Source organism: Apis laboriosa, unplaced genomic scaffold (genome assembly GCF_014066325.1).
Source record: "Apis laboriosa isolate Shangri-la unplaced genomic scaffold, ASM1406632v1 scaffold39_cov144, whole genome shotgun sequence".
Classification (NCBI taxonomy): Eukaryota; Metazoa; Arthropoda; class Insecta; order Hymenoptera; family Apidae; genus Apis; species Apis laboriosa.
The window spans coordinates 1699783-1722580 of record NW_025223140.1 but is presented as its reverse complement, the minus strand read 5'-3'; the positions used below and the strand labels follow the sequence as shown (position 1 = coordinate 1722580).

The 22798-nt window shown below is 25.5% G+C and overlaps 1 protein-coding gene across 1 annotated transcript in view; it reads left to right on the top strand.

Annotated features, from left to right (window-relative positions):
* The first annotated feature begins 10668 nt into the window (after positions 1-10668).
* Positions 10669-22798, top strand: part of LOC122715658 (lateral signaling target protein 2 homolog) — a 38133-nt gene continuing 26003 nt past the window's right edge. Inside the window, exons 1-2 of the mRNA XM_043938006.1 lie at positions 10669-11565; positions 17107-17368. Coding sequence (XP_043793941.1) covers positions 11193-11565; positions 17107-17368 — 635 coding nt within the window. The 5' untranslated portion in view covers positions 10669-11192. The remainder of the gene's footprint in view (positions 11566-17106; positions 17369-22798) is intronic.

Here is a 22798-nt window from a genome sequence, read left to right as displayed (position 1 = left end):
ACATACAATTTCAATATAAAATTTATATTTCTCTAGTTATAATTTAAAAATTCTTTAATTTTTTTGAATTAACTAAAAAAAAAAATTAAAGTAATGAAAAAATAAAAAGATTTTCTTTATAACATACATTTTTGAATTTATTTATTAACAATTTTGGTATGTATCTTTTTTCTGCTCATATCTATTGTAAAATATAAATTGTTATATGATTACAATTAATTATTATATCATACAAATTTCTTCTTCAAAGTTATAATTTTTAAGCTATTTTCCAAATCATGTTGCAATTAATTTGCAACATCTTGAAACATAAGGTCAAATTAGAAATATATCAACGTTTACATTTCACGTCACAAGACCAAGTATTCCTCATAAAAATATAAATAGGATTTTATAACAATTTAACGGTCAGTATTTCAGAATCCACAAGTCGATCAATAAAATTACTTGGCTGCTTTTTTTAGCTTACGATATAAGGCTCCACGTCGTAAATTTGATGTTTTTCATTTGTTCTGAATAACAACTACATTACTTCTTTTATTACATTCTCTGGTATACCGAATACTCAGAGCTTTTGTACCGTGTTTTTTTCAAAATGTTATTCTGAAAAAATAAAAATGAATTTTTTTCTTTTCTTTTATATAAAATAAATTATTAAAGATGAAATAAAACAATTTGTATAAATATGAATAAAGAAAAAGATGTTATGCAGTAAAAAATAAATTTGGCAAATTTTTTTTTCCATGTAATTTTTCATTGTTGCGTGAATATAAATTTATTTTCAACCGATAAAAATTAATAAATATTTGTACGAAAAAATTTATTTTATAAAAATTATTTTGCCTAATACAATTTTTATATACAAATCATATATAATTATATATGATATATGATAATGATTTTATACAATTTTTTTGCATTTGATATTATATTTAAAATTTCATTTGCATTTTTCATCATTTTACAGAATTTTATTTTCTGCATTTTATATTTTATGTATTTATTATGTAAAAATCTTATATCTGTAATTTCCTTCGATTTTTGTTACTGCAGATGTTAATTAACATTCTATACTTGAATAAATATTTTTTTCAAAAATATAAATCTCCTCACAAAGATTGTGATAAGATTACTTATTTCATTATGGAATAAATTAATTTCAATAAAAAATTATTTAGTAAACTTTTAAATAATTATTGATTTAACATTTGGTTTAGTAACTTCATAATTATATATCAAATTTAAAAATAAAATTTTTTTATTTATCTATTACTATATATTACTGTATATAATTATATTAATATTATTTAATTTATCAAATTAATCTATAAAATTACTATAATGTACAATTAAAAATAGCTCATTTGAGTTTAATACGAAATTATATATATGTCTCAAAAATAATATTGAACGAAATAATTCTTTATTTCATGCAAAAATTAACAACAAAATGACAAGGATTGATATATTTTACTTATTGTTCTGATATTTTAATATATTATAGAAAGAAAGGACAATAGATATATGATATTCAACGCTGTCCACAGAGGTGATTTAACTTTTTCCACTCAATTTCCGTTCATAAACAACTCTGAAATTGAATGAAAAGAATCTCATTCTTCATTTCTTCTCATAAACAATACTTTTTTATGTAATTGTCTTGTATCTCTAATGTGTAGATATCTTTTTCTATTTTGTATTTTTGAAAAGAAAATGTATTTTCAAATTTGCAAAATAGACTATTTGTATAAGTGAAACATATAAATGTAAAAAAATGTGCATGATATTAAAAAAAAAGGTATAATAATTAAAGTATTATGAGACTTAAGAAATGAAAAAAATTATACATACATAAATTGCATTTTTTTAACGATTAATATCTTGAGCATGATTTAAAATTAATTATCAAAAATATTTCATTATTGTTAAAAAATTAAAAATTAGAATACAATTAATATAAAATAATCTAAATTATGATAATAAGTTTAGCTTTCTTCTCTTCTAAAATTTGCTTCTTTTTTATAAATAATTAAACAATTTAATTAAACTATTATTCATCCGATTATAAAATATTTAATATTTCTCAACAAATTTTAATAAAGAATTAATAATAAAGTAATGTTAATATTATGAAAATATGTATTTAATCGTTAAATCTTTAAATATTTAGAATCTTTAAATATTAGAATTATTTTCTTTCCTTTTAATATATCATGCAAGTGAAGATATCTATTTATTCATGCAAGATCGATTTTTCAAAGAACGGAATAACATGGAAAATATTGGAAAAGTATGCACGATATTGCGCATTGAGAGCTGTTGATCTGTTAGCTATGTTCAAATTTGTGAAATAAACATCAAATTTCCTCCATTTGTCATATCTTTCCTCTTTTAGGTTTAATACACGTTTATCGTATATTCCTCTAAGAAAATATCTTTCTTGTTTCTAATTTGCATTTGGTATACATAAATATTTGAAATTTTTCATTATAAAATTTTAAATAGTTTGTATAGTTGTATAGTTTTAATAGTTATATATGTATTAAATAGTTTGTTGTTTTTATTGTTTTCTTTTGTAATAAAATATTTTATAATATATTTAATATAATACATATATATTTTATAGCAATCTTTTATTTTGAAAACTTCATTTGTTTTATTTTTAAATATTACATTAATCTTTTAATATAATATTTGATAAATTTTTTATTATAAAATTTTGACTTTCTATTTTAATTATTTTCTCCTGTTACATATTAATAAAATATTGTGCATAATTAAATTATTATATTTCTATATTTCTATATTTGATTGAATTTTATATAATAAATTAAAAATATATTCTTTTTTTTTATTTATTTTTATTGATCACTCCAACTCCCATATCTGTCCATAAAATACATTTTAAAACAATATATGTAAAAAATGATTTTATACTATCATAAATAAATAAATTTTTTCCTTTGAAATACTATTTTTTCTAGATTCATCTTGAATAAAAAGAATTTTTGAATAAAAATGTAACGAATTTAATTTTTAATGATATAGTAAGTGGAAATTTTAATTTTTTATTTACTATATTAATCATTTATATCGTGACTTCAAACAAGTTTCTGAAAATTAATTTCACGATAAAAAGATTCCTGTATATAATTTGATAAAACTGTCTGAACAATCCTCTTAGAATTACCATTATTTCATATAGAACATATGTTCCAAAGTGAAATTTTAAAATAAAAAATTAAAATCTTCTTTAAAATTTATTTTTAAAAAAAGTAAAAAAAATATTTTTTTAATTTCGAAATAATTATGATCTAAAAAAATTAAAATAATAATTTTATTTGTTGTTGTTTTACATAGATTCAATAAAATATGTTTTCTAATAGAAATGTTATATTTTATATTGTGAGATCAAGTTTTAAAAAAAATTAAATTTACATTTATCATAAAGTGAAGATTAATTTAAAAAAAATTTAATGATCAATGTGATATTAAAAAAAATAGTAGAAAATTTTCTATTTTTAGAAAATAAAATCCTTCTATTTCCTATACATTGCCAGGATTTTAGGTGCCAAATTATGAGTTAAATGCTAAAAAAAAAATTTTTTTTTTCCTCTAATTAGTCTGCATTCGTCGGCATGAGGCAACAGGTAGGAATTCTATGAAGTTTTCGTGTTTAACTTGCAAAAGTCTAGAACAACTTTCCATTTTTAATTCTCGACAATATCTCGAATTTGGCATCTAAAAACGAAAATTATATAGATAGAGCCTGATTTAATCAATTTTTCTACTTGAATAATAATATAAAATGTGTGTATAAAATATCACAAATGATAAAAATTATTTTCTTTTTAATAAAATATACATATATAAAAATTTTATAAAATTTGCTATTTATGTTAAATTTTCAAAATAATTGAAATATTTAATGATTTGTAATAATTTGTAATTTTTTAATATTTTTCTGATTATATAATTTTTAAATATCTTGACAATACACACATGTTGTTAAAAAAATCGAATATTTTCATGTTAGTATATTACGAATATTTATTTTTTTATTAAAATATATGCTGATTTTTTGTTCTTCAAATTAAGATTTTATTATTCTGCATAATAACTATTATAACGAATATTCTGATCTATTTAAATATTCAAATGCAAATGAAGAATCGTATAATTGTGTATCAAGAACTTAACATTGTCTTCTATATTTTTTTTTAGATAAGAAAAGTATTATTTATGAACGTGACCTCGTTCTTGGAATCAAATTATTTTCGCAATGATTTTCTTAATAATCATATCGAATAAATTTGTATTTCTATAATGTCATATTTTAAAGAATATAATTTCTGATTGAACAATATTAACATATTTCGTGCCGTGGATAGAATATTGACGGTCATCATAGAATTCCAATTTTCATTGAATAAAAATTTAACTTAATAAAATATTGTTTAAAGTTTAATATTATAGTTAATTATATTATTATAATTTAATGATTTAAATAATAATAAATATAAAAAAATAGATTTCTTTTTTCTCAGAAAAAAATAAATAATACTTTTTGATCAATCAAATAAAAAAAAATCGAACACAATAAATATATAAAAAAGACAAAAAAAAATTCAACAAAATAATAGTAAATTTCGAATATGGAAATTTTTTGATTTCTTTATTTTGAAAAAATATTCGATAAAACTGGCTAATATCAACCATATGTTACGTCGTGAACTTTGTAGAATTGTAAAGTAGGGTGAAAAATATTCACATTCATGTAAGTATAATTCTAGCAACGATAACTTAAAATGAAAAATGGAGATACTTTTCATGTTTTATCTCTCCGATCTTATTTCCGAAATAGAAAGAACAAACAGTTTTTTGAAGTTTGGATGTTTGTTAATATTAATGTTATAATTTCATTAAAAAAAATGGAAATTCTCTTTTATTGAAATATTTTGAATATACAATTTATTAAATTATTTTTAAGTTTAGACAGATATAATGAACATTATCTATTATATAACTTTTAATTGATATAAATCTTTTTCCAAGAAGAATGTTTTTCAAAATAACATATTTTTTTATGTAATATAAAAGTTGCTAAATTGAAATTACAAATAACAATTCTTTATTTAAATTATCTTTATTAGAATGATAATAATTATCATTTTATTTTTGTACTTTCATAAGTGAAATAAAATAATCTAGGAATTTATTGCTTATATATTTTAACTTTACCGTTATGAAGTAGATAATTAATAAATTATGAAAATTTCAAAATTAAGTATTATAAAAAATTGTAATGAATTAGAATTAATGAACAGCAATTTTATAAGATATTATAAAAAAATATTATTCCTGTGATGAATGAATTAGAATTAATGAACAGCAATTTTATAAGATATTATAAAAAAATATTATTCCTTAAAGAAAAAATTTTTTCTTGTTATTATAATTGTTTATATTTATTGTATTAAAGACAATAAAATATTTATAATATGATTATTTTATGATATTTTATAGTACTTTATAATATTTATATGTAATTGTTTGCAAAGATTTTATAATAAAAATTTTCAACACTTATTTATTTTGCTATATGATATACAATAAATGCTTATGATTTATCGCAATAAATAAAAAAAAATTATTAAAGATTTAAGATTAAAAATTATTTAAGATTAAAAATTATTAAATATTAAGATATTAAAGATTAAAAATTACTAAGATTTATAACTCTGGTATTAATTTATATTTTATTAATTTATTAATTTATGATAAAAAATTTATATTTATTTTATTTTATCAAAAATGTATTTTTATATAATTTTGAAAGAAAAAAATCACAAATTATAGTAAATTATTACATAATTATTTCATTAAATTTGTAATAATATTTTTTTATTCATGAATTATATATTTTGCAATAATTTATTAATTTATTGCAATATTAAAAATACTTTGAAATATTTTGAATCATAATTTTCAAAGATTTGGAGAAATATTTTTTTGAATTGATCTTGTTGAAAAGATTTTTCCCAATAAAACTGTAACATTGTTTCTTTTATGTATTATCTTTTATTATTCATGACGCACAAGTTGCGTGACGTAGTTAGATATAAAGTTTATACCGCAGGATACTATGGTCTAAGGAATGCTAGGATTAAATTATAAACGACATAGTCGTGGAAAGTTTTGGAATTCTTCGCCGTAATAGTAACAAAGGATGCCTTCTCATAAAAATTTAAGCACACGACTTACGCACATTTAATTTTTATAAAATTTATAAGTTGCTTTGAAAAATAATTGAATTGTATACAAAAAAGATCAATTCTCATTTCAACATAAGATGATGAAAAATAATATTATTTATACTTTAATTTATTTATTGAAATAAATACAATTAAAGTGATTTCTTATATTTCAAATGACTTTGTATTATTTACATATTGTTAAATATTATTAATTTAATAAATTGTTATTGTAATATAGCGATTTATTATAAAATTATTATAAAATTGTTATTATAATATAGCGATTAAATTATTATAAAATTATCAAACAATAATCATAATTAGAAAAATATTGGAAGAATTATGATTATTAGAATAAAAATATAATTAGAATAAAATATAATTTTACAATTGTGACATTGTTTCTCCTTATTCTTCTATGATAATATTTATCCTAAAATAGCGCATTTTTCAAATTACTAAATGGCACATTGAAGTTTGTTAAATCTTATGCAATTTTTGTTTACAACTATGAAAAAAATTTTAAAATAAAAAATAATTTATTTACACATTATTCGATTATCTGATTTAAGAATAAAAAATTGTTTGAAAAAAGTTAGTTAAATTTTATATTTAATTAATATAATGAAAATTAATACTTCATTGAACTCCATCATTCTGCTTTGCAAAATTTATATGTCTACGTGTTTTATATACTACATTTAACTCTTAACATTATTATTAAATATAATAAAAGCTAAATTAGACTAAAATGAAAAAAAAGGATTTTATAAATATAATTATTCCTTTAATTTAAATATTTTTATCAATTCTGACGTATTTTTGATTTTTAATTTTAATATTAGAATTACTAAAATTCCTTCGGTAATAATTTCGTGCAAATTAAAATTTAATATGTGTTTTGTGTGTATTTAGAATTTTTATGATCAATTATAAAATAGAATCATTAATATGGGTAGTTGTTTTTCTATAATACAATTTAAAAGATCTCACGTGGAGATTTATTCTGTGATTTGATTTTTATAGGCTGAACATGTTCCTGCTGAAATAGTGAAAGGAGATATCTACAAGGATAAAAGGTTAAAGTACGTGAGGAATCTAAGGAAAAGTCAAGTTGTAAAAATTTATTTTATTTCCAATGATTCGCAATACGATAAAACACTTATTATAATTAATAGAATCATAAATTTCATTTATTTAATGCACATAATATTCATATATAATTTTATATATTTCATATATAAATAAATTATTTCTATGGTAATATCATTATTGTGCAAAAAATTTGTGCATTCATTAAATACAAACATTCAATAATGTCAAACAATGTTAATGCGAATCATTACATTCATCTTAAAAAAACATTTTTTTTCAATTTTTAATACTCATCCAAGTAAATCCACGAAAACTAGCATTATCGAGTAGATTCAATTCCTTTTTTATCGTTTCATCTTATTTTAAAAATACCAAATATCAAATCTATTTATTCATTTCTGAATAGATTCAATAATAATTCATATTTATTTTTCAAACTTCCTAATACTCATTTGAACGAATCCAAAAACCAAATATTAAATACTAGATACAACATTATCAAATAAATTCATTAATTTCCTCTTTATCCCCTCTATCTAACTCAAACCTCTCGATACTAATCCCAACAAAATCCCACAAACATCATCCATTAAAAAAGATTCCACTGCATCATTACCAAACAAATTCGATACAATTCCCAATGCCAATTCCTCCCTTTACACAATTTTCCTCAAACCTTTTAATACCGCGCGAGTAAAGATAGGAAGAAAAAAAAAAGAAAAAGAAAAGAAAGGAAAAATATCGCGATATCTCCGATTACAGGCAAAGGTGACCGCACTATGGGCAGAAAGGGAAGTCGTCGTCGGAGGCGTCCGAGGGGAGGCGAAAGGAGGGTGGCATCTGGTGGTGGAAGTGGCATTAGGAAGGGGTAGGGCTGAACGCATCCCTGCCAGACCGGCCACCTGCCTACCAACCCTGTCTGCTCCACCACGCTTCCCAGTATTCGAGCGATCGCTACTACTCGCGCACGCAGTTCCCCTGCTGGGATGTGCGTAGACCGCGCCACCGCGCCGACACGCATCGTACTACCGAATTACGTGCTAGCCAACGTAGTGGCAACGTGCTCGAGGTGACGTGTCCGTCGCGATACTCGCAAAGAGAAAGAAAAGGAAAAAAAAAGAAAAAAAGGAAAGGAATCTTCACCTGCCGCTTGTGCACGAGCAACCGCACCAACAATACGTTCGTCACGCCACCGTTGCTCCCCAGCTATGGATCCGCCGGGAATCACCGCGCTGGTATCCCACGAGTGCCCCTGAACGACGCAACCCGTGCGTATCTCGACGATCATTGCGGATTTCGCAGCTCCTCGACTCGGCCGTGTCACGAAGCCTCTCGACGAGATTCGAGCGATAGTTTAGAGCTTGACACGTTTCTCGTTCTTGCCTCTTGTCTCTTGGTGGAAGTTTCGAAACGGACATTGGATGTCAGACGCGAAATTTTGGGAACGAAGATGGATGATCCCTCGTGCGCTTCGGGCCCGCGTGTTTCGATACTCGAAACGTGATTAATGGACACGGTGTAAATTCGGGATTTCGTGGGTCGTTTTGTACGAGAGCCGCATCAATGTTTACCGAGTTTAATAGGTCAAACGAGGAGCACTCTTGCGCTCGAGCCTCGCGGGCAACGGGTTGCTCGTTTCGATTGCCCATCAACGTCCCTCCTCTTTCGTTTATCGCCACTGGGGACTTGTTAAGGACACTGTTAACGAGCAACGAGCTCGTAAGTTTCTCCATGTCGATCGTCACGCGATAAAAAATTTTAGTGGAAAAATTTGCAAATGGGATTACGTGTTCTCGATAGAGGCAATCAATCACCCGATAAGAATGCATAGGATCGAGTTAATCCAACTCAGCTGACGAAGAAATTACTTTTCAACTTTTACACATGTGTACACGAGAATCGAACGTGATACTTAAAAGTTTTGCACGCGTATTAACGAACTTGGTCGATGTATATATATATATATATATCCATATATCCATATATATATATATATATATATATATATATATATATGGAAAGTGACTGGGTGCTTCAACAATCGTTGACCCTAAAAAGAGAAATTAACAGAGAAATATGTCGACTTTGATTAAATTTCTCTATCCTCGTAATTGATCAAGTGAACGAGGTTCGAGGGATGAGAATAACACGAGTGAACGTGAATCGTCGAATCTTCATCGTGGATACTCGGTGATAATTTAGAGTAGGTAGCTTCCTCTGACTTCCTTCTTTCTTTCTCTCTCTCCTTCTCTCTTTCTTTTCTCTCTCTCTCTCTCTCTCTCTCTCTCTCTATCTCTCAGTTTCGACAACATACTTGACACGAACACATGACCATTGGTGTTCCAACGAACGCTGCCTAACATGGCTACGTGTTTCGACCAAGCTACGTTTCAAGCTCTACAAAGGAACGAGGTCATTAGGTACGCGAGAAGACAGGAAGGGTCGAGGGAAGTTGGCCACACGAGAACGAGTTACTCCGCTATTTCTGCCGGGTCCTTTCTTTCATCATTTCATAAGAACGTCATCACGATCAACATTTCGATCTCTTAGACTGATCTCCTCTCGATCTCTCGAAGTCTCAATCGCTCGGCAATTCTAGCAATCTAGTCAAACACTTGGGAAACCGATTGTAACGGTACTAATTCCGATCTCGTTTGAGTGGAACGAAATATCGAATGATCGATCGACCAGAGTGTCTGGAGTGTCACTAATTCCGGCCAATCGGTTGGAAGCGACGGGTGAACGAGCGAATGGGTCGAGTGACAAAAAAAGAAGAACTCAATGACGTAAGAGTGGAAAAGTGTCGAGTTACGATGGAGACAAATCGAAATCCACTTAAATATTGGTGTGTAACTAAGCCGATTGAACTCGCCGATTCGTCGTACGTTGTCTTTTTGATAACTGTTGTCAGATAATGTGCACGTGCAGTGCATCGTTGATCGGTTAAGGTGGAAAGTTCTTTGAGGCGGTCGCGGCGGAAAGCTCTTATTCAGGGGCCGTCGAGCACGTTCTTTATTTGTGCTTAAACGGGGATTAAGTTCGAGGCATTACATCGAGTTGCCCTCAAATTCCTGGTAATTCGAGACACGAGATGCGAAAAGGAAAAACGGAATAACGGATAGAGATAATTTGAATTCTGAAAGAATAAATTAATTCATACGAAACACTTATTGTTGAGAACAACATCAAAAAAAGAATATTGTTCTCAATTAGATGTCTCGAAGGCAAAGGATCTAAAATAAAGATAGAAGAATCTTTTCGTCTAAGAAGGAAGAAATTATCTTTACTTATATTTACTTCGAAAGGCTCGCTCGAACGTCGTTCATCTTAATGGAAGCACTCGAGTCATTAATGGTCTAATTAACTTCTCCTATTGAACCCCATCGATCGAGGCACAGAACGATCCTCTTGTTATTTAACCAGCATCGATCATCAACAAATGAAACTTCGAATCGTTGAGAAAAATTTGTTGAGAAACTTTTCGAAAGGATGAAAGCGAATATAATAATAATCGTTTTTTTCGGTCCTCGATCGGTCTTCGTGAAGCAATCGGTAAAATAGAGAAATCTATTCTTCTTGATTAGAGATCTCGAACGCTGTCCACAAGATGAAAGAAGAGAGAAGATAGTCGGCTACATGTTGTCCCGATTCATTCGAGATCTTTCAGTGGATAGTGCTGTGGAAGAAAGAGGAAAGAAGAAGAAGAAGGGGGAGGATTCTGGTGTGCCGGTTTTGTGACCGTTCGGTCAGCGGGCCTTGGAGAAGTCCCGCGACGGTTCCTATTACAAAGTGGTCACAATCGAGGCCGGTGAACGTAATGTGACCCAGATAGGTGAAGAGATGATGACGGTGACTCCGTCCACCTCCGATGTCGCTGACAAGGCAGTGTCCACGGACGATGGTGGCAGTGGTATGGAGGTGGCACGCCTCGAAGCCGTCCTCGCCGCCCTGGTGGAGACGAAAGTGGAGGCGATCAAAGCATCCTCGGCTTTGGGCAAGCGTTCTGGTAGCGCGCCAGCCAGCCCTCGCCGGCTCAGACTCACCTCGACATCGACCGCCTCCTCCTCCCTTAATCACCAACATCGAAGGAAGAGTCATCATCATCATCATCACCATCACCACCATCACCACCATCATCGTAGGAGGCACGACTCGGCGCCGTGCAACGACTTCATCGATGACTCCACCGATCATCGGCACAATGGACATCATGGTGAGTTGGATTGTTATCGTTAAGACTTGATTGATTGTATTTCTTTTCTTACGAGAGAATTTGAATTTGGAACCAGTTTGCACCAGAATTCTTCTGGTACAGACAAGTGTATGTTTGGTGTAAAATTGATAAGATATATTGTCAAATAGTATTGACGACTGAAAAAAAAAATGTAGTGATTTATTATTAGCTATCAAGAGGAATTAGAATCCATAGATTTCTTTTTGATTTTTTGTCTTATATATGAAGTTATATATAATATATAATATATATATATATAATATAAAGAAATTATACTTATTTTATATTTAATTTTCTTAAGTATTTTAAATCCGTTGTTCTATTATGTGAACATTTTTATCTTCTAATTAATCTGTATAACTGAGATTTTATTATAGTTAAAATGTCATATATAATATTTAAAAACATATAAAAATTTTGTCATTTTTATTATATTTTTTATTAGAGAAGGTAAATTAAATTTGATTCTTAAAAAAACTTTCTAATTTTACTTAAAAGTTGAAGAATGGAAATTAATTTAACAATTGTCTTTATCTAAAATTTTTATTTTATTGCTTATTATTAGGAGAATTAGGAGAATTAGGATCCATAGATTTCTTTTTGATTTTTTGTGTTATATATGAAGTTATGCATAATATAAAGAAATTATACTTATTTTATATTTAATTTTCTTAAGTATTTTAAATCTTTTCCAAATCTAAATCCAATTTGTTCTATTATGAACACTTTTATCTTCTAGTTAATCTGTACAACTGAGATTTTTTTATAGTTAAAATTTCATATGTAGTATTTAAAAACATATAAAAATTTTTGTCATTTTTATTATAGAAGGTATTTTTTGTTAGAGAAAGTAAATTAAATCTGATTCTTAGAAAAATTTTCTAATTTTATTTAAAAGTTGAAGGATGGAAATTAACTTAACAATTGTTTTTCTAAAATTTCAATTTAAAATTTTTATTTTATTGTTTAATAAGTTTAATTAAAATTCAAAGATTTTTTTTTCAATAATAAAATCTTATTTGAAAGATTAATTTTTTGAAGCATATTAAAATTAAACTTTAAATACTGTATAATATATTATATTACAATGATTTTTTTATACGAAATATGATCATATTAAAAACAGAAATATAAATTATGCGTTATATTATATTTCCTAAAGTTTCATATAAAAGATTAATTATTATACGTTTGCTAATACTTGTATGAATTATTCTACGCATCTTTGACAAATTAATGTTAAAGAGAATCACTTTGAGAAGGTTGCAACAATATCCAAGGTGTGCTCTTTAAAACAGAAAGTTTCCACAGCAGACTTTAATGGTCTGATGATAGTGTTTGACTTGTGTTTTGTCTGAATTCTCTTTATCCCTTTGAAACAACACAATACCCATAAGAGGGAGTGTTTGTTTGAAGGTTAAATTGCCTCTTAAAGATTTTTCTTGAAGAAAATCTTTCACAATTCTTGAATTTTCTCCCCAGTTGTCCCATAATTCTGAAACATTCAACAGCAGACAATAATCATAATTTTTGTCAAAAATTGCATTGATTTTATTTTACAAATCTAAATCCAATTAAATGAAAAAATGCAACGAATGAACAATATAAGAAATAGAATAGAAAGCAGGGAATAATGGATGCATGCAAAAAAATTTGCATTAATTAGTCCCACGATTATCGAATATTATTAAATCATTTAATTGAATTTTTAGTTCTCTTGGTGGATTGCATCGATGGGCGAATCAATATGTGGAGCAGATAGAAATTATTCGAAATTGAAGTGGATGGCACTTTTTTTTTTTTTTTGTTTTTTTTCGATCTCGTATTAATTTAACGCTTCGTATTAAGAATATATTACCTTTTGAAATTTATTGGTTTTCATTTACTGTCAATTTAATGACACTTGAATCAGTATTGCAGAACACGGGGTGTATTGGAAAAAATTAGATTCTCTGAAGAGATACTCAAAAGTATCAAAGGACGATTCAAAGTAAAAAGGAATCAAAGTAAGAAGTCTGTTCAATAGTATATGTATAAGTAAGTAGTATAAGTAAATATTAGAATTGACTAATGATCAATACCAAGAATTATATTTATATTTTTTTAATAGATACATAAAATCATCAAATTTGACAATGATAATTTGTTTAAATTTTATTTATATTCAAATATATTTTTAATATTATTCTATTAATTAAAAAATTTTCATATAATAATATAATAACCAATTATCAGAATTTCGATCATTCAATGACCGATTATTCGCGCACAAGTATTTATATTTAAAGTTAAATAATTGAAAATATTTATATTTTGAGAAATGTATCTAAAAATTATTAATTTATCAATTATTAATCACAAATTTTTTCTATTTATTAATTAATAATATTAGAAAATTAACAAATTGATTCCATTATTATAAATTATCTTTTATAATGATAATAATCTATTAATTTGATAATTTTCTAGAAAAAAATCTAAATCAAAGTCATATTTAAATCACAGGATACTTTGTATAAATAATAAAATATCTAAAAAAATTGATCATTATAATTAAAATCATGAAGATTTTATAAAAACAAATCTCTATATAATTTTTGAAACAATCTAATACAATTTTTTATTCCTATAAAAAAAAAAAAGAAAATGGAATGAACAAAAATGAATTCGTAAAAATAGCGTTAGTATGGATGTTGTCAAGATGGCGACAATTCCTTGACAGAGATACAATTTCTTTACGAGATTTTGTGGGATGAAAACGAGCGAAAATGAAAAATGGACGAGAAAGAGGACTAATGACCCAAGATCGACCCACGCATGACCACAAACGAAAAAGGTTATTAAGGGCATCTGATGAAAATCATTTTCCAACAGAAATTCAAATATTCATGCTTTCCATTAGATCTTCGTGAAATTATTATCGACCGATTACTAGTCTCTCTCTCTCTCTCTCTCTCTCGTGATGAGAATGTATCGAAAATGAATTCATTTTGGACGAAGTACAATCCAAAATCACGAAAAAACTTATTTTATTATATACATTTTGCAAGAGTTCAAACAATTTATGTTGTGTTATTATCGTCATTGGAAATTGTGTTTAATGAAACTTTGCGAGCAATAGAATTAAATATTCATTTTGTCAACTGTAGATATATGGATCATTAATCAATGTTCTATTCATGTTGCATACAGAGAATGCACGATTAAGCATGCCATTGTTTATTCGTAAATGTGCAACATGATGAGACGTAGTAATTGTGAATTTATTTTATGATGTTATACACTCGTTGCAAAAAACTATACAATTTAAACATATGCACACGCACATACAATTGAAATCGAAATTTTCAATACAGGTTTTTTTAAAGAAAAAAATTTTTTTCATGATATACAAATAATTATAATAAATAAAATTATTTTCAAATTCATAAGAGTGAAAATTTTATGAATTATATTTATACATTATGTATATTATAATTTAATCAAGATATTTAAATTGATTGATTTCAGATATCTTCACAATTTCTAAAATTGTGCAAAACTTTTGACAAAATTAATAATAATATTATTAAATAGAATATAATTTTTATATTTTTATATTATTAAATAGAATATAATTATATATAATTTATATATAATAATTTTCATGATACTAGGTTTCAATCCTAATAATTCATGTGTAATATATATGGAAATACATATTATTGATTGATAATTTGACTGTTAAATTACATTCTATATTTAAAATAGATTAAATATACCATAATATCAACTTTTTTGCAGTACTTTATAAAATTCATTATACCATTAGATGAGAAGTTACATAAAATTGAGTAATCTATTCATAGAAAAATTACTCTAAAATGATGAGACATAGTAATTGTGAATTTATTTTATGATGTTATACATTCGTTACAAAAAATTATACAGTTTAAACATATGCATACGCACATACAATTGAAATAAAAATTTTCAATATAGGTTCTTTTAAAGAAAAAAATTTTTTTCGTGATATACAAATAATTATAAATAAATAAAATTATTTTCAAATTCATAAGAGTGAAAATTTTATGATATGATATATTATACATTATATATATTATCGAGCTATTCAAATTGGTTGATTTCAGATATTTTCACAATTTCTAAAATTGTGCAAAACTTTTGGCAAAATTAATAATAATATTATTAAATAGAAGTATAATTATATATAATTTATATATAATAATTTTCATGATACTAGGTTTCAATCCTAATAATTCACGTGTAATATATATGGAAATACATATTATTGATTGATAATTTGACTGTTAAATTACATTCTATATATTCAAAATAGATCAAATGTACCATAATATCAACTTTTTTTGCAATACTTTATAAAATTCATTATACCATTAGATGAGAAGTTACATAAAATTGAGTAATCAATTTATAGAAAAATTACTCTAAAATTATGCTGTAACGATTATACATCGTATGATAAATATCTTTTACAACAGTCATACCATTCTTATGAAGCATATATATATATAAATAATAAAAATATGATATGTTATTTGAAATTTGAACATCTCGAATATTATCAAATTTCAAAATTTCTAAATACACATTATATTCATTTTTAATGCCTCTGTGTCTAAATTTAACTTATTGTAAAAATAAATTTTACTCTATATAAAGTGCGCTGATATAATTTATATTTTGACGTAGGGTTAGCTTACGTCAAAGAATAATTTGCATAAAGCGTAAATCGATAAATACAATGATAATATTCTTTCATAAAATTTACCCTAAAAATTTAAAAACATAATTTCTATTTTATAAATATCTTTTCCAACATTTTCACCTACAATTGTCTTATTGATGTAAATCTTTTTTCAAATAAAAAAATATGTATGTTATTGATGAAAGACATTCATAATGTGATCGATACAGATGAAATCATAATTATATTAAATATCACTTGTAATTGCTATATTTCACACGATTATTATTTTAAATCAAAAATATTTTATAAAATTTTTATATCTTATAAATTATCAATTGCAAATGATTTTATTAAAATGTATAAAATTTCGATATAAAAATTTCATCATTGGAAATGTCACAGTTATTCAAAATAAATAACTCTATTTTTTCATTAAAAAGTTAAAAAAACCTTCGAAACATGATAATTGATTGTTCCATTAATAGAAATTCCAATAATCGAGATTCTACTGAATAAAAAAAATTAATATGCTTGAATATTTTCACAAGTACATGCATAAATCGAAAGATTTCAGAAACTAATCGGTACAAATTCTTTGAAAATCACTTGCATAGTTCAAAGATTCCCGCGTCTCGATCAATATTTACTTTCATAATTCAGTGTTGACTCAGTATTGATCTGTCAACTGGAAATTTAAACCATTATTCTGAAATGTTTTTCAAGGAATATGATTTTCAACGACTCGAAACGCATTGTCATAATTGCAATTATTCATATGATAAATGGAAATAAATGTTGCATTGTTGCAGGTAAAACACGGCGGAGGGCGTCAGAAAGTCCACGACGTCCAAAAAAAAAGCGCAAACACTCGAAAAGCCCGCACATCCTTCACGGTGTAATCCAAGACGTCCCAACAGGTCTTGATTCACGTTTAGAGCTTTTTGGGATGGATGGTGATCAAGATCTCGCATTGATAAACTTTGAAAGGACTCGAGAAACTCTCAGCGATTCCTGTGAATATCCACAGTTGCACCGAAGTGCCTCATATTTTCCCCAAAGTACTGCTCAATTGTAAGTCTAATCGTAGTATTATTTCGTATTATTTACAATGACATTAGATCATTAGATCATAGTGTTAGATCATTCATATCATGAATCATTCATATCAATCAAGAAAGTTCTATCATATCATCTTTTACGATCTTTTAAGAATTTTAAATCTGTGCAACGATATTTTTGTTTTTAGGTTAGTATGTCGATTTATGTGGAGATTTGGAACAAAAATCATAAATTTTAAATCAATTAATTCTACAAAGTGATTATCTTTTTAATATGATTTTAATATAAATTGATGTTTATTTTCTATCATTTAATTATTTTTCTTATTTTTCTCATCCTTATGGATGAAAAAATATCTAATTTTCTAAATTATTGTATTTATTTATTACGTAGCATATAATTATCTTTATTCCTTGATAACAATCACTTTGTATCTCTGAAACAAATGAATTTGATTATTGATGTAAATATTCAATTATATCATGATACTTATTAATCAACGTTAATGTATTTATTAAATGTTTCATCGTCACGATTGAAAATGTTAATACGTCATTCGATATATTTAATCATTTTTTTTTTCAAATGTAAAATCGATCACGAGGAATTAAAATTTTTTAATGTTTTTTACGTTAATTCATCATTTTTTGATAATTAAATTCATCAGGAATGCATCTGGCAATAAGAAAGAAAAAATTTCACGTTAAAATTTTACATTATGTAGAAAAAGAATTTGTTGTTGTTATTATTATTATGTTATTGTATTAATGATCGTTTAAGATTAAAATTAATTAAAAAAAAACTTTTTTAATATTCGAAATAGTAAAATGATTTTCACGATTTCGAATTGAAAAGTTTGATTATGAAATTATCATTAAATTGCAATTTCGGCATTTCAATGTTGTAATTTAGAGAGAAAATAAAGAGAAATAGGCAGTGGTAAAATTTATAATTTGAAATTAAAACTATTTCGAAGTATTTAGTGAAATAATTTTCGTAATTTTGACTCGGGAATTCTCAATTTTAGTGTCACAAAATTTAGAGATGATAAAGATATTGAAACTCACAAATATGTAGCAAAATAATTTATTGAACTAACTTTGAATTGAAAATAAAAATTTGAAAAATTAAAAATTTCAGCGTCAAGGAAATGACAACAGAAAAACAAAAGAAACGATAATTCAATAACAAAATTTCAAAACATTTAATGAGAAAAATTTTAGTAGTAACTTTTCTTTCAACAATACTACCAATCATTAACAATTAAAAAATTTCACGAACATAACAAAGAAATAATAAAAATCGTAATCCAAAACGTTTTACAAATAATCAAACATTTTTCTTCAAGCTCAAACATTAAAAATCCTAGAAATATCGCTTCAACTTTCACACTGTACCTTGTTTATTTCCGTCTGGTACAAATACCCCTTTGCAATATTGCAATTTCAAAGGATGAGACGAGGAGACATTCGTAGGCGTGTTTGCGAAGAAAAGAGAAAGAGAGAAAGAGAGAGAGGGGAGGAACTCGATTTAAGTGCAATATACTGCAGAACTGGGTCATCGTCGGTGCGTAGTTGCACATCGTTGGTCTCTTCGTTAGATGTTCCATCCAATACCATTTTATAGGAGGATCGCCAGGCGAACAAAGCGTATTCGACCGTGTAATGAAACTCAGATTGTCGGTGACGGTTGTTACGTGGAAAAGATCAAGAGGAGAGACGTTATTTTGCCAGAAGGCATTTACTTTTTCATCAATCCGCTTCGACGATCGAGTTTTTTCTTTCTTTTTTTTTTTTCTCTTTTTCATTTTAAACGTTACTCAGGAGTGCACGACTTTTATACGCACAGAGATAAACTTCACGTTGTTTTTAATTTAATTTTTATAGTAATTTTTATAGTTATAATTTTAATTTTAATTAATTTTTATATTAAAGCGAGGATATATTTTATTGGAAATGGAAAATCGTAAAAAAAACTGTAAAATTTGATATTCATACATTTTATGCATGTGAAAAATTTAAATGAGTTTGTGAAGAAATATCGATGTAAAACTATGATTTTTTATTTAATGATTAAAATTTGTTTTGTATCGAGTCTTCAATTATTTTTATTCTATTTTTCAAATTATGTTATGTTCATACAGATAAATAATTACGATAGATTTTTGTGTAGGAAATATTGATTCACAAATTTACATATTGATTAAATATTTTTTTTTTCAACAAATTTTTTTCAATAAATATTTCATACTTTTGAACGTTTCCTTATGTAATAGAATATCGATTATCTGAACACGAGATCATTCTGAAAAAAATGATTTTCATTTTGTAATTAATATTAATACTAATAGCTATGTATTATTTTAAATTCATATTTAAAAATTGTTTAATTTTTAATTATTTCATAAACAAATTCTTCCTTTATCCTATAATGAATTTGAAGAAGCCTCTAACTTTTTTTATTTATTAATATAAATTTTCTATATACATTGTAATATAAATTATTTATATATATATTTTATATATATATTGAATTTTAAATTAACGAAACTGAAAGAAACATTAGAATTTTTAATTTCTTTCTACATTATCAATTTCACGTAGTATTGTACCAAAATCTGACTTATCATTGGACCATACTACTTATAGCTCTACTAGATTTAAAAGACAACAGAAATAACACGTTTCTACGAGCCAAAGCAATATATAATATGTTTATACAGCGTACAGTTGGCATAAGATCGACAATAGCCCTCCTTTTGTTCGACGTAATGATGTGGTCCCCTCGCCCCCCTCCCTTACAAGCTGCTGCACGCTGAAGCACCTCTATCCATATTTTTATCATGATTCTTCCAATTACGATCTTATTCTCTTCCAAGATTCCTTGATTTTCCTTCCAATTTCATCTTTATCCTCCTCATTAATCTTTATTTTCGTTATATAATCGCAAATTTTCTCACGTTATATGTATATATATATTTATTTAAATTTTATTTATTATAAAAGTATATATCACTAATAATTTCATTTAATTCGTGAAGATTAGATAAATGTGTATTATTAATCTTCAGATTCTTTTTTTTTTCTACTCGTAACTTTACGAGTTAACGTTTTTTTTTTTTACATTTTTATTTTATCGTTATCAGTTTATAAGATGGCCTATAGATNTATGTATATATACACTTTTCTTTATTTAATCTCAGTTTAAAAAGTAATACTTGAAAAATATGGCATGACCTATATTACGAATACGTCAGATGTTTTATCAGGCGGCTTTGTCCGACACATTTCTGGATCGAGCCACTTGTACGAAAGTTGAAACGTCTTTAATTATGGATTAACCCGCTAAAGGATCAGAAACGATACCGCGGTAAATATAACGCGTTCATTAATTTCGTGATTTCTTAACAAAGAAAATACGTTGCCATTAGTGAAATTAATTCATCAGAAATTGATATCAGTGATATCGGTAAAAAATTGATATTTGATTAATTTAAATATAAGCATTTTATCGTCTCCCAAATTTATTTAAAACAAACATTATAAATGCACGAAAATATGAGATGAATTAAAAGCTTTGTATAACGATTGAATGAGAATTTCAATGATAAAATTAAGATATATAGCGATAATTATATTTCTTGATCACTTGCAGGTTTTAGCTAAAATTTATTATTTTTGTAAAAATTGCAAATTTATTTTTATTATTTTATTTTTTTATTTTTCGCAATTGTTGAATTGTCAAATTTCAACAATAGAATTTGCAAAATATTTTGTTCTTTATAACAGTTGCAATATATTTCTATATTTAAATGGAAAATATAAAATTTATTATAATTAGATATATAATAGAAGTTTTAATCAAGTAAAATAGCAATATATATATTTTTCTATATAATGTAAAATTCAATTTTATTTTAATATATTAATTTTAAAAGGTTCCATCATTTTTGTAACAAACATAATTCAGAAACAATTTCAAGGATTAATATATAATTTTATTTAGAAATCTTTTTTTTGTATCTTATATATATAAATTTTTTTTTTTAGTATATTTTTGATTTGAAATATTTGTCTTTTTACATCGTATTTTACTTATGTATTTTACTTATGTATTTTTACTTTGTTAATATTATTAATTCTAGAAAAAATTTTATTATTTGTTAATTCAATGAAACATATAAATCGATATATATTATATTTTTTATTTTTTCATTTTTCATTTCAGCTGAATAAAATAAAATTTTAAAATGTCTCAAATCTACGTGTTGTATAAAGGATATTTTAATTAAAAAATAAAACGTAATAAATGTAAAAATATACAATATAGTTCCACATATCCCAGAGACACATTGAATATTTTCCTTGCAAAATTTAATAAATATTTCATGAAAAAAAAATGCTTTGAAGAATATGTAAATGATATAAATACTTTTTCTCGAGGAAATCGATCTGTCACGATTAAAATCGGGATTTCCTATTAAAATTTTAAATATCGTGTATTAAATTGTATATTAAATTTCGTTGAACTATTTGAATTAACATGTATCAATCGAATTAAAGTTTTGATTGAAATTATTATTTATATTAATTTGATAATTACACGTTTTTTCACTGCCAATAAGATTGCTTTCGACAATAATAATACAATAATTTTATTCAAAATTAAAATTCGTACTTAAAATTTTGATTAACCATTTCTAAATTTTAAAGAAATTTTATAAAATTTATTATTTCAATATAATCATTATAAATGTAATTTTTCTTTAAATAAAATTCTTTTCGATAATGGATTCTGACACATCAAATGTCGATATCACTTCTAATTTATTAGTCGAGCAACTATAAGTATCGATTTAGTTTGCAAAGAATAATACAGTATTTTACTTTATGCTAATAGTGGGTTCTTCCAAGACATAGATTGCAAAAGTGTATTGAAATATTTAACGGTTGAACGAAACTTTGTCAATGTTATAAAGTTTCACTCTTGTATTTTCGGCGTAGATCTTGGAAACTATTAAATATTAATTTCAATTTTGTGGTTTTGGGAACTTTATACAGAATGTCTCTCGATCCTGAAAAGAGGTGATTATATACGAGAAAAATTAAATAAAAAAAAGAAAATAAAATTGCGTTGATTTGAAAAATTAATTTTGATCAAACTCTTGAAGGAAAAATGTTAAAATTTTTTTTTAATTCCAGAAAATTAAAGATAAAAATGAACTTGAATGGTAAAATCCGTGTATATATTCGTATTGTTATGAAAGTTTAAAAAAAAATCGATTGGATAAATGTAAATTTTTGTTTGTCATTTTTTATAATTATTCTCGATTTTAGAAAAGATAAAATTTTATTGTTTTTTATATTTATTTCTTGAACCATTTAAATTTAACCTAGTACTCCTGCAATTGTCTATAATTTACGGATCTCCCTGTAGATTTAG